General features: G+C 46.2%; 1 protein-coding gene across 1 annotated transcript in view; it reads right to left on the reverse strand.

Moving 5' to 3' along the window:
- Positions 1–2,552, reverse strand: part of DAP (death associated protein) — a 64,926-nt gene extending 62,374 nt beyond the window's left edge. Inside the window, exon 1 of the mRNA XM_069492012.1 lies at positions 2,352–2,552. Coding sequence (XP_069348113.1) covers positions 2,352–2,406 — 55 coding nt within the window. The 5' untranslated portion in view covers positions 2,407–2,552. The remainder of the gene's footprint in view (positions 1–2,351) is intronic.
- Positions 2,553–13,624: the final 11,072 nt, after the last annotated feature.

Raw genomic sequence — 13,624 nt, forward strand, 5'->3', positions numbered from 1 at the left:
GGAGGTAAGTGCCATAAGGAGCTCGGAGGTATCAGGGGAATATACAGGAGGGGAAATGGTCCAGACAGCAATAAAGAGACAACACAAAAGAACATTAAGATAGTCAGTGTGAGAGAATTTTATTATTTCCGATTGAGGATTTAAGCACAAGCCTGTTATTCAATTTAAGCACTTAATGAAAGCGTTCTCAACGTTTTTAAGGCAGTTATTTTGATTTATGAACGATGCTCTTGGCTATCCTTGATGATTATCTTTTATTATAGTGGGTTGCCTGTTTTTTTTTTTAACATCTACTCTGCAGAACTGCTTACTCTCTGGCAACGTCAGACTAAACAAGAGCACTGTGAGCTGCCTGCCAAAAAAGGCTTTCACACAGGGTCCTCTGTAACACAGGGAGGGATACTGCTGAGTGGTGCCTCCAACTTTGGCCAAGTCTGACCGGCCTTGGAACATGCTGGATGCAATGACAGCCTCCCTAAGGAGCTCTTGCTAGTTTTAGGACCCCAAAGACTAAAGCAGCTGCCCTGAAGTCACTTAAATTTACCTGTAGGATTAACTGCCCTGGGGGCTCTGATCCTGGAGAGGAAAGATGGAAGCAATGCAGCTCTAGCACAACTGGCCCAAACCTTGAATTTCAAAAACAAGGAAAACTGAGCCCTAGAGTAGTGTGAACTGAGGCCTCAAAACTTAGAACCCAAGTTCACTGCTACACCAGCACAAATAAGTTGCCTCCTCTGGCCTTAGGCATAAATAAGCCATTTAATTTGTAATTCACAAAGCCTAGCTGTTTACTTTACAATTCAAAGAAATCAGAGTCCAGCATGAAATTTCTCCCAGGGGGTTAATATGTACAGTTTATACCTCTGATGTTAAAAATCTCCATATGGATCTATCACTATATGCAATTTAATTACTGTACTTTGATTTGGTACCATTCCAACAGATACACTTTAATGCAACTCCCATAGACAGGCTGCTGCTGCATGGTCCCGGAGACAGGCCTGAAGTGAGTATAAATAAAGGTGCTTGCTCCTCCCTAAGGTGGGCATGGACCTCCTGAGTAGAATCAAAGGTCAGGTACTTTGTTTTTTAACCAATGCAACACAAAAGTCCCCAAAGCCTATTTTCTCTAACCGTAAAACAATTTTTCTAAAACCCCATGCCTCTTAAGTCCTCTGGTATCAATTAGTCATTTTTTTCTCCTATTGCCACTTAGTTTGGTTGTTGAAAGCCTCTGTCGCCAGTGAAAAATATTGGCGACTCAGGAATGCAACATATTTAAAGAACTGATCCTATTCACTGTGCTGAGGCAGAGAATCTGCGCCCTGCAGATGGACATAACAGGAATCTTTGCTGTAACAAGGAGATGGCACAAATGTGCCACACAAAGCAGCCACGTTTCTCTAAGGTTCCTGGTACAAGCCCGAGTTAATACACTAACGTGTGCAATAAAGACCAAAGAACCCCACGCATCCAGGTAACTTGGTCTGTGGGACCTACGGCCTTTGATCTTCTCACCAGGACACTTCCATATGGATCCAGTGTCACAGGGAAGGAGAAGGGCAGTGGAAATTGCCCCGGCGGGACAGAGTCCACAATGCAAACGGGAACTGTGCCCAGAGAGGGGGAGGCGGCATAACATAAAGGCTGCCTGGATTCCTGTGTTCCCAGAAAGATGGCTCTTTCCTGGATTTAACTTTCTTGCCTCAGAAATTTAAGATTTGCTTACGAAATGAAAAAGCACTTCCGAGAAACATCTGGATGCGAAAGAAACTGGGGGTACAAAGAAGTCATATTGAGTGATTAATGATAAAAATTATTTCCTCTCCTTTGGTTCCTCTATCAGTATGAAATGCTGTCAGCCTATAATTAATCATCACTGTGATAGTAAGAACACTGGTTTTTAATTGTCTCTGTTACTTTTTTTTTTTTTTAAATTTTTACATTCTAAGTGAATACTAACCGCCAAAAGTTGTTTTTAAAAAGTTGTGCAACTGGGCTTCCTCAAGTCACCCTAATCCGCACGCAACTCCTACCCGCACGCCGCGCTTCGCACACTGGACACAGCCACGCGTCCTCCCGCGCGGGACGGGGCCGAACTTAAGCCCTACGCGTGGGCGCGACCCAGGCCGCGGCGGGTCTCGTGCGGTGACGTGGCGGGTCCCACAGGGGTCGCGGCAGACCCGGCGCTCCGGAGGACCGAGGTGCCCCCTGCGCGCGGCCGTCAGGGCGCCAGGACCCCCGTCCCGGCCCCCAGCAGAGCCCCGCCCGGCGCCCCGAGCCCCGGCGGCCGCGGGTTCGAGCCCGCCCTCGGCCCCGCGCGAGGAGAGAAAGTGCAAACGAGTCAGTACCGGCCGGCAGGTGTCCAGCTCTCGTCTCCACTTTCTCTTTGGGAGGCGAAGACATGGTGCGTTTGGACTCGGAGGGACCGGGGCGCGGCGTTGCGGCTCTCGGACCGGCGGGAGTGTGCGCGCGAACGCGCGTGTGAAAGCCGGGGAGGGTGCGAGCGAGCGGCGCGCGCGTGTGAAGCGCCGGGGCTGCGCAGGTCGATGAGCCAATGCCAGCGCTGGGGAAAGGGCGTGGCCGCCGCGCGCCAACGTGGCGCGGCCCGGCCCACCCGCGGCGCGCGCGTGACGTCACCGCGGTCCTCCCGCCCCGTCGAACCCGCGAGTTCCGGGAGCGGAGCATGCGCAGTCGGCAACGCCACGTTGAGGATGTGGCAGAGGGCGGAGAGGCAGAGAAGAACGAGGGCGGGCTGTTTGGGGTTAGAAGAGGCGGGGACCAGGCAGGCAGGGGGTACGGGGAGGCGTAGGAGGTTAGAAAGAGCCCAGCATGAGATTGGCTCGTGCCCGGAACGCCCTCAGCGGAGCCGCCAGTCAGACCATGACGACGGCAGGGTAGCGGAGCCGCTGCGGTGCGCGTGCGGGCCGAGGGGTCTCGGCGGGAAGGGGCCGCCTGCTGAGTGTCCTCGCCCCTGTCACACTGCCGCGCCTGATGAAGTGCGGAAACGAGGCCCCAGAGGGCAGCGAGGCGGCGCCCGGGGAGAGCAGGGATTTGTGAGAACAGTACTGAGGGGAGCGCTGGGAAACCCTGGCCCGAGTTCTGGGTTGGTGGCTTCTGTGCCCGTGCTCTCTGCCGTCGTCTTTCTGTTGCGGTGACACTTGATTCCCCCAAAGCCCACCCGTGGCTCTTGTGCTCCGGATCGCCCCCTCTCGCCTTCCCCAGCGCTCTGCAGCGGCAGTCGTCAGTCGCCCCTTGCCGGATTAGCGTTCAGACATGCCCAGTATCTTCAGAAAAGGAAGCATCACCGCCTCTCTTGTCTGTACTTCTGCCTTTGCCAACAAAACTGTTCAGAGAGGTTGGGCACCTCGCCCCTTCTCATTCCTTTTCTGGTTTTCATCTAGCTCTGGCGTGGCTGCCCCTAACCACGGAAAGTCCTTTTGATGAAGTCACTCATGACCTCTGTGTGCTAAATCGAGCGGTCATTCTTCCACTTTCATTCTACTTGACCTTTAATACAACTGGCCATTCTTCTCCTCCTTAGCTTTGGAGATGCCCCATCACTGCCCTGCTATCCAGGTCGCGGGTCACCCTGGCAGCTCACTCAGTTGGCGTGGCTGGTTCCTCTGCCTCTAGGTTTCTAAACATTTGATTATCCCAAGGCTCAGCATTGGCCCTCTTCTCCATCCAGACTTTCCTTAGATGCTCGCATGCAGCCCCGTGCAGATGACTATCATCCCTATGGTTATGGATGCCAAATCTGCAAATCCATTTTTCTATCTCTGCCACTCCATTGAACTCCAGATTCACATCCCACCACCTCCTTGTCTTCTCCACCTTGATGTCTAACTCAGTGCTGCCCAACTTTTTGTGCGTGGTGGTGCACATAGAAATGCACATACCATACACTGATCTTGTACTACCCACTCCCCAACACACACACACACATTTTAACATCCTAATAGCAGAATAGCTGTTGGCCAGGCAACAATCGTGATATAGTTGTCATTCTCTTGCGTTCACATCAAAACTTGCATATGGATGCCAGCAACTTAGAAGAAAATCCTGAAATCAGTAGTAGAGCAGGTTTTTTTTTTTTTTTTTTTTTTTTTGAGACAGGCTCTCACTCTGTCTTCCAGGCTAGAGTGCAGTGGCTCATCAGAGCTTATTGCAACCTCAAACTCCTGGGCTCAAGCGATCTTCCTGCCTCAGCCTCCCGAGTAGCTGGGACTACAGGTGCACACCACCACGCCTGTCTAATTTTTTTTTCTATTTTGTGTAGAAATGGGGTCTCGCTCTTGCTCAGGCTGGTTTTGAACTCTTGGCCTCCAGCAATCCTCCCGCCTCAGCCTCCCAAAGTGCTAGGATTACAGCACTTTGGGACCCACCATACCTGGCTAGTAGAGCACTCTTTTTAAGAGATACTGTATCACTTACTCTTGATGGAACAGATTGAGAAAAATCTGAGTTGGATTCTGAATGGAAAGGTTTAAGAATACCTAACCAATTAATTTTATGAATATTTTCCTTTTTGTGTATGTGTAAAAATGCTATATGATTAAAAACTCATGTCTTAATAAGTCTAAAAGAACTATTTCTCAGAAGTAAAAACTGAAAATTTTAGGTTGAAAGAAAACGTATCGTAATTTAATTGGCAGCATTTTCCCCCTTACTGGTACATAAAGTTGCATGTTATAGGCAATAGCATCTTAGACTGAATAATAAATGGCACTGGCAGGGAACCCTGGGGTTTAAAAAAAGGAGGCTTCAGAGGAGGGAACAGAGTTCTCTAGGGGCCCTGGTGGCCCCAGACACGACTGGGCTGTTCTGAGGCCTTTGCCTGTGACCTGTTCTCCAGCACTACTTTGATCGGGACACTCTGCTATGGTAGCCAAGTACTAATTTCACATGTTCAAAGCAGAACTCTGGATTCACCCACCTACCCACACATAGCTTCCCATCTAAAATAGAATCCAAGCTACTAGTTACAATGTGGAGTAATCTGTCTACTCAATTGCATTCCTACTGAAGGAAATACTGTTGTTGAAGAAGATAATGAACTTAGCTTGAGAAAAAAAAATGCTTCTATTTCAGCCTCCTTTGCAGCTAGGGGTGGTCAAATGACACAGTACTGACCATTGAAATGTAAGTAGGAATCTATTGGGGGGATTTCTGGGGAAATGTGGATTCTTAACATGAGGATGGCCCTTCTTTTTGGTGACTTCATTGTTTCTACCAACTTGAATTCATATAGAAGGCAGAAGGTAGAACAATCCTATTGCAACCATGAGGCAACTAAAGGCATGAAAGCCATATGCTAAAGGTGGCAGAGCAGAAAGGTCAAAGGCACATGAGACTTTGAGGGTCCATGGAGACTCTTCTGAGCTGTGCACTCCTTCTCCAGACTGTTTTGTTGTATGGAAAATAAACCACTATTAGATGAAGTTCCTGTGGTTGCTGTCTTTATGGGCAGCCTAATGCAACCCCCAGCACATATGGCCGTCCACACCCTGCATGGTGCAGGTCCTGCCCAACTGAGCTCATCTCTCTTGGCTCTTCTGGCCACACGGGCCTTCCTGGTGCTCCTCTAGTGGGACAAGCCAGTTCTGTTCCTTGGGCCTTAGCATTAGCCACCCTCACTGCTGGGAGCCATCTACTCCAGATCCTTGCATGGTTGACTCCTTCTTATTCTGTAGTTAGCTTTTCTTGAAAAGCCTACCTTGACCATCAAACCTGAAGAAGCCAGCCCTGGCACACTACTTTGTTTTACTTTCTTCATAGCACTTCAGCTTCATCTGAAATTCCTCATCTATCTGTCTGCTTGTTTATTGTCTTTCTCCGTGAGGAGAGACACCTTGTCCATCTTGCCCACTGCTGTATTCCCAGCACCTGAAACCATGGTGGGCAGCAGAAGCATCCGGTAGATATTTCCTCCCCATAATTCTGGAACATAAATACATTTAATTTCTCACAACTGTTACCTAGATAAAGAGTAGCTAATGAGAACTACTCAGAGAATGAAAAATATACAAGGTATATAGATAGTACCTGGCCACTCATCTTTTCTGACATTTACTTCCACTCATGAGCACTTTGTGTATGCTCGTGTGTGCATGTGTGTGTGTGCGTGCATGTGTGTGTCAATGTGTGTGTGCATAAATGGCTATGTGTAGCCCCACTAGTCCTCTATGTTGAGGACAAATGCCAGGCATCACCCACTGGAAGCTTTCTATGCAGATGTGCATACATAAAAAGATACTCGAACTGTTGAATGAGCAATCTTACTTGAATCTCACAATGACTGCAGGAATATGGCAGGTTAACCCATTTTACCAAGAAAAACAATGAACAAAATGGAGAAGAGAAGGATTGTTGGACAGTGTGGGACACAAGTGAGTACAAGCTAGGACTCAAAGCTGGATTTTCTAAGCCCCAATTCCATTTCCCCACACTGTAGGCTGGCTTCTAAATAGAATTTTGGGAGCCATTTCCCCCTCTTCTCTAAATAGGTCATTTTCTAGTCCCAAATGGTGCTGAATCAAAGCTGCTACTTAATGCAAATGCTGTGAGCAATGAAAAAAGTATTCGAAGAAGAAACAGAAAATGCAGGTTCTCTTCCCCACATAAATATTTAGTAACCATGGCTACATCACTAAACCTTTCTGAGCCTCACTTTCCTTATCTGCAAGTCAGAGATATGAATGCTTATACCTCGCTCAGGGATGTCGTGAGAATTCAGGGCTTTGACTAAACGTGATTACACATGTACAGCTCTGTGTCACCCCATTTACTCCCCACAGGATCCTGAGACACACGGAGTTCTCTGCCTTTTTGGTGGAGAAGCTGAACCTGTGCAGGGCCAAGCATAAGGATCGGTAGCTAGTGTGGAAGACCCAAGAGAGCCCAGCTCTTGCCACTGTACTGGTTGTACATTTGAAAGTGCTTTGTGAGCCATCATATACTAGAGAATGTACTGTTATGACTGCAAAGGGAGTTTTTTAAAATCAGCATTCATGAAATACACGAATTGTCCCAGGGCATATTAAAATAACCTCACATATCAATCAGTTCGATGAACATTGCTTTCTTATTCCAGGCTGGTTCCTACTTTCTGTCTGCTTGTGTTGTTGTCTGATGGATGAGAATTTTTATATTCTTATTCACTACTGCTGTGGTTTGAACGTGTCCCCCAAAGTTCATGTGTTTGAAACTTAATCCCCAATGCAATGGTGTTGAGAGATGAAGCCTTTAAGAAGTTATTAGGTCATGAGGGTTCTGTTCTCGTGAATGGATCGATGCTGTTATTGGAGGATTGGGTTAGTTATCGAGGCGTTGGGCTCCTGATAAAAGGGTGAATTCAGTCCTCTTTCCTCCTCTTCCCTGTGCTCTCTTGTCCTTCCTCCTTCTGCCATGAGATGATGCAGCCAGAAGACCCTTGACAGATGCAGGGCCCTTGAGCTTGGGCCTCCCAGCCTCCAGAACTGTAAAATATAAATCTCCATTCTTCGAGAATCACCCAGCCTCAGATATTCTGTTATAGCAGCACAAAACAGACTAAGACAGTGACACAGACTTGCTCTTCCATTGTTGATTTCGCTCATAAAGGGAGGGCAGCAGCCATTCTTGACTTTGCTTTGTAACATCCAGGATATTTCTTATTAAATTATGTCATGCAGGCTTTAAATAGTATTAAATGAAATATAACTTATTTAATACACACACATACATATGTCACATGTGAGATTATGCTTTAGTTAAGGATATTTGAAGAAAAAATATCTGGCCTGAACCTTCGTAAAATATTCCTCTTATCTGTATTTGGAAGTTAGAAAATAGAAACTGCAAAAATGAGAGTAATACAACCATGAATACAGATTTCCTACAGAATTTCAAATGCTGTAAGTTATCTATGAAAAATGCATTTTAGCAGAGAAATGGAGGGAGGAGTAAGGATAATTTTATTTCTGGCTTTTCCACTGAGTCATTATTTGACCTTGTACGAGCTACTTATACATTCTGTGATCACAGTTCTATATTGGAGGCAATAATACCTATCTTACTTGGGGATGCCAATAGTTATTTAATATTATGCCTTAGCATTTATCTCCTCGTATAAAATTTCTTATAAGGGTATGTGAACTGCTATAAGTATAAAAAATAAACATGACAAAGACATCAAGAATAAAGAGGCTTTCAGCAAGATAAAATAATCTCAGAGGAGCCTGAAATTTGAAATTGAAGAGCAACATATTTTTGTTACTTTTTTTTTTTTTTTTTTTTAAAGAAGCCATCCAGGATTGGCTAAACATTGAAAGTTGCAGATACCAGGATGAAGTCACCAGTCAGACCCAGACACATTGAGGCCCGGAGAGCACAAAAGAGAGTTCACGCTTTCATGTCTGAAGATAAAAACTGTTTCAAAGACTTTTAGAAATAATCCCGCAAGAAATTCTCTCACGTCGTTCATGGGTCTCATGTTGTCTCATGCTTTACACAGCTTGCGCCTTTCTACGTGTGCATGATTTCTCTGACAAGGTTTATCACTAGACTTGCTCTGGGACTGCAGCAAATCAGATAAGACGCCCTCGACAGAACACTTGCCTGGTGACAGCATCCCCACTGAACCGATGCCAGCTCGCTCTTTGATCCTCTGGAACCGAGGAACTCTGTTTCCGAGCAGCTTACATGAACTTCTCTGTTTTGTCAATAAAAGCTTCCCTTTACCCTCCCCTATTTGGATGCACCTGTGTCCTGCCATAGCTGTGCTTCTCAGATTATAATGCTTCTTTTTGCTTATTCTCAAATAAATTCATCGTATTAGGAGGAAAAAAAAAGAATCTATCCAGGATTCAGTGACTTAGGACATTATTTTGCCTTTTTACCTTTAAAAAATGCCTAAAAACCTTTCAAAATGTTCTTCAGGAATGAGAATGTCACATTAAGTGAGAGACAAATAGCAGAAGGGCAGTAAGGGATCACCCCTGCCTTTTCAGGCCCGTGAGACCCTGGAAGTCTGGAGACCCGGGTTTGAGACCCAGTCTGACCGCACGTCACTTGTGTCACCTCGGGAAAACTTCATCCTCTCCAAGCCTCGCACCCTTGCTTTAAAATGGGGACGATAATGAACCCTCTCGAATGTTTATGAGGAGTATATGTGACAGTATGTAGAAAATGCTTTGTAAACTTTAAAGGATTAAACACAAGTCTACTCAAAACACATTGTTAGAGGTTTTAGAGAAACAGCAAAGTAAACAAATACTACATAGCAGAACGCGAAGAATGTTCTAGAACAGTGAGAGATTCCTGCTGGCCTGTGGGTGACAGTGAGAAGGTTTTGTGGACAGAGGGTGTGGACGTGAGCCTTTCCACTGACAGGAGACAGGAGGTGGGCGTCCACAGGGGCACCAGGCGAGGAGAAGCACAGGGAGGGGGAGGCTGCAGCCCTCAGTCCCCAAACCGTGATTCTTCCAGGCTGACGTCAGGGCAGGCTGTGCGTGGAAAGGTGGCGCAGGGCCAGGAGGGGCTGCCTTACGAGTGGCTGACAGAGACAGCTAGACTCTTGTCTCTGCTTCCGCATTCAGTTTCTGGCCATAGCCCGTCACGCAGCCCCTGAAAAACTCCACTCTGCACTGGAGAGAGAATGAGAGCGGGAAACAGCAAAGAACATCTTAGTATTATCATAAATGGGGCTGTGACCTTCTAGACCCCCTGAATGCATCTAGGGAACCTCTAGGGGTCCCCAGACTGCTTCTTGAGAACTGCTGGTTCACATCACTCCTTAGACATTCACTGATTTAAGATGAAGAATTACAAAAGACTTGGACTAGTAAAACCACCACCACCTTGTGGGCAGTGGGGATGTCAGCCCTGCATAGGCTGGGGCTGCAAGCCAGGCTGGCGTCACCCCCGCCATGGCCTGGGGCGGCAGGGGGACTGGGGCTCTCCTCCTCCGGGCAGACTCACAGGCGCTGGGCCAGCCCCTTCAGGTGGGAGGGACAGCAGCCGCCCCTACCGTCCGGGCCTCCGTGCACCAGGCCATTTCTGGATCCACTCAGCCCTCCTGCTGTGCCGTTTGCCTCCATAAAGGTAGGTTGGGCACTCTCGAAGTTTTGACAGTGTTAATGACACCACTTTTCAAAAGGGCTGTTTTCACAGGCTTCTAAGTGAGGAATGGCAAAAGATCTCAGATGGAAAGACGTTGGCTTATTTTTCCTCCAAAGCTGCATGTTATGGCTTTTCTCAAGAGGCCATATACATGTTTTGACTCCTTTCAAGAAGTACTTCTTACGAATACCGTTTTTAAAAATACAAAAAAAATACACTTTGGAAAACCTAAATAACAGAGTAATGTCCGAAGGAAAAAGCAAGTCACCACTTCTGAACAATCCTACCAGCACGTAGAGTTGACCACTTATGATATTCTGTTGTGCATCCCTCCAGACTTCCGGAAAAAAATAGATAGCGATTCTTTTTAACTATCTCATTTTGTAGATTGTCCCTCAATTCCTGTTTCATGTTTTTCTCATTGTTAAACAGGAGTTACAGGTTTCTGGAAAGAAGACCACAGTGCCTGTTCCATCATGTTATATCAGGGGTACATGCTGTCAATGTGACTCATTAGTGAAAATTTTAACCTGATCACCTTGCTAATAGAAGGGTTTTTAAGTATGACATTTTATAAGATTTAAGTTAATTTATTGGTGAATTCAGCTCTTTAGGTATCAATGTGAATGTGGACTAAATTCTTTGTATCATAACTTTAAAGTTTCCTAATATTATAATTGCTGAATCTATATTAACAAGCACATACCTGGGCATGAGTCTGGAAGATTCCTTTGGGCTCCTCTCATTTCAGCTTTATTCTCCCTCCCTATTCTGCAGTTAGAGAAGGCAAGTAATTTCCCTAACAAATTTAAAGCCTGTTTTTCTTGCTAAAACTACTAGGTTTCTTTTTAAACCGTTTTTCTTCTCAGCAAGTGATTTCCTATAATTGATTAATTGTTCCGTTCAGGCTGAAGTATCTGTGTGACTTTGCAGGCCAGGGAATGTTGTAAATAATGACTTCTGCTGGATCCCAGTCCTCGGTGCATTTGCAGAAAAGCCAGTTCTGTTCTCACTCAATTTTAGAAAAGTTCCAAGCTGGGGAAATACGATCGCTGTTAATCCAGATCAGAACAATTCCCAAAGCCATCCTTCAGGTTTGGAGGGACCCTCTGGGGCCCCATTTAGGAGCTTTTCCCTGACACAAATTAATAAACTACCTTTGGACATGGAGGAAATAAAAGAAAATATACATTTTCAGCAGCTCACTGGAGACTTGCAACATGACTATTCATCGCCTTGACAAAGAACCACGGGGCATTCGGATAAGGAAAAGGTACGCTTAAGCATTCCACGCAAGGTGAGGGAAAGGTGTAGCTTGACACGACATCGCTCAGCACAAGTGTGGGGGAATAACATGCCAGGCCAGACTGAGTTTGGACTTGGCTTATTTGCTGTTCCTCTACCACTTAATAATGTTGTTATTCCTTTTCTTTCGTTTTGAGAAAGAGAAACAAACTCTGAGTTTTTATTGGAATATTTGCAGAATGCAGGCTGGGCTCCGAAAGGAGGAAAGCCAGGAAACTCTGCAAGGACCAGCCACGCAGCCTCCCTAGGACGCTGCTGGCAGGTGACTTGGGATGGTGCATTGCATCTGTCAACTTGACTGGGCCGTGACACCCAGACATTTGAGTCAAATGCTATTCTAGAAGTTCTGAGAAGGTGTTTCTTAGATAAAATTAACATTCTGAGTAAAGCAGATTGCTCTGCAGCTTGTGGGTGGGCCTCATCCAATCGGCTGAAGGCCTTATTAGGAAAGAGACTGACTGCAGCCTCCAGTTTCGTGAGCCAGTTCCTTAAAATAAAACTCTCTGTGTGTCTCGCTGTCTCTCTTTGCACACATGAACACTCTGTTGCTTCTGTTTCTCTGGAGAACCCTGCCTCACACACGCAGCTCTGCCTTCCCGCTCTCCGGCCTCTCCCTGCAGAATCCGACTCTGAGAGCGTGCGGCATCCTTGGGCTCCACCTCCTTTAACTCAGGTGCTTTGCTGTAAATGACCTTCCCGGGTGCTGCTAAGGAAGCAGAGGGGGAGAGAACATTTATAACCCAGTGAGCTCAGTAAGAAGCCTTGTCAACTGGCGAATCGGGCTAGAAATTCTCACGCCATGGTAATGTGACTATGCTCTGCTATCTAGCATAAGTTACTGACCCTCCCTGTCAGGCTCTTCTGAAATTTCATGCTAAGAGATAAAAACACTCCTGTTATCCAAGAGTTTTGCTCCAGAGCCCGTCTCTTCCCATCAGGAATGTACCCCCTTAACCCCACACCTCGTATAACTCCAAGTTGTAAAACACGCTTAAGAGAATTGCGTCAGTTCCTAAACCTACCCCTTGTAGGGAATAGTGTTCATAAATTGTGCCTATTTGCTGATGACTTAAGCTGCAGAATGACCTCACTGGCCTTGTACTTAATTAGCTCATCACCACAGATTATATCTTACACAAATTTTGTTGCTAGTCAGAAGACTTTCAGACCTCAGCATCTAGTTTTCCTCCTTGCTAACTTGCAAACAACATATAAATAAAAAGCAGTGCCTCTCGTGGATTCTTTGTTACTGTGGAAAGAGCACTTAACATGAGCTCTACCCTCTCAACAAATGGTTAAGTGCACAGGACAGTATTGTTAGTCACAGGCGCGATGTCGTGTAGCAGATCTCTAGAATGTATTCATCTCGAGTAACTGAAACTTTCTGTCTGTTGAACAGCAACTTCCCATTTCCCTCTTCCCCAGCCTCTGGCAACCACCATTTTACTCTCTGTTTCTGTGAGTTTCACTGTGTTAGATTGCTCATGTAAGTGGAATTATGCAGCTTTTGTCTTTCTGTGCCTGGCTCATTTCACTTAGCATAATGTCTTCCAGGTTCATCCATGTTGTGGCAAATGACAGGATTTCCTTTTTTTGTAGGGCTGAATAGTATTCCGTTGTGCAGACACCACATTTTCTGGATCCATTCGTCTGTCGATGGATACATAGGTCACCTCCTCTCTAGTGGATCCATTACACAACAAGCAGATGTGGTCCCCCCACCTGCTCTCCCTGCACACCCACCCAACTACCTTGCTGGCCTTTCTGATACCAAAGTCTCTCTGGTCCCACTGGAGCCTTGGTCACTCCGGGTTCTCTCCATCAATAGCACTAGGCTCTTCTCCAACTTTCACTTAGGTGCCTAGAGAGCTGAGTGATCCTTGAGGTTCCAAGCAGCAAGCAGTTGCTGTTCCAGTTGCTTAGAGACTGAAGGGAGCTCTGTCGTTATCATCTGCTCAAGTGGGATTGTCCTGGTAGACGTGCACTGACCCCGAGCCTCCGTCCCGGAGTCTGGTTCCTGTTCCAGCAATCCCGGAGCAGGTTGTCTATTAGATCCTGAGGGCAAATCTAGAAATCTCAAGGCTAGGAAGGGATTTATTGATTGCATAGCCTTTCTTTTATTTGACAAAACATTTTTGAGCACCTCCCTCATGCCAGGCACTTTTCTAGATCATGAAGATAAACTTTCTCAGAGCTTATATACATCAATCCTCTG

The sequence above is a fragment of the Eulemur rufifrons genome, chromosome 17, assembly GCF_041146395.1.
Source record: "Eulemur rufifrons isolate Redbay chromosome 17, OSU_ERuf_1, whole genome shotgun sequence".
Lineage (NCBI taxonomy): Eukaryota > Metazoa > Chordata > Mammalia > Primates > Lemuridae > Eulemur > Eulemur rufifrons.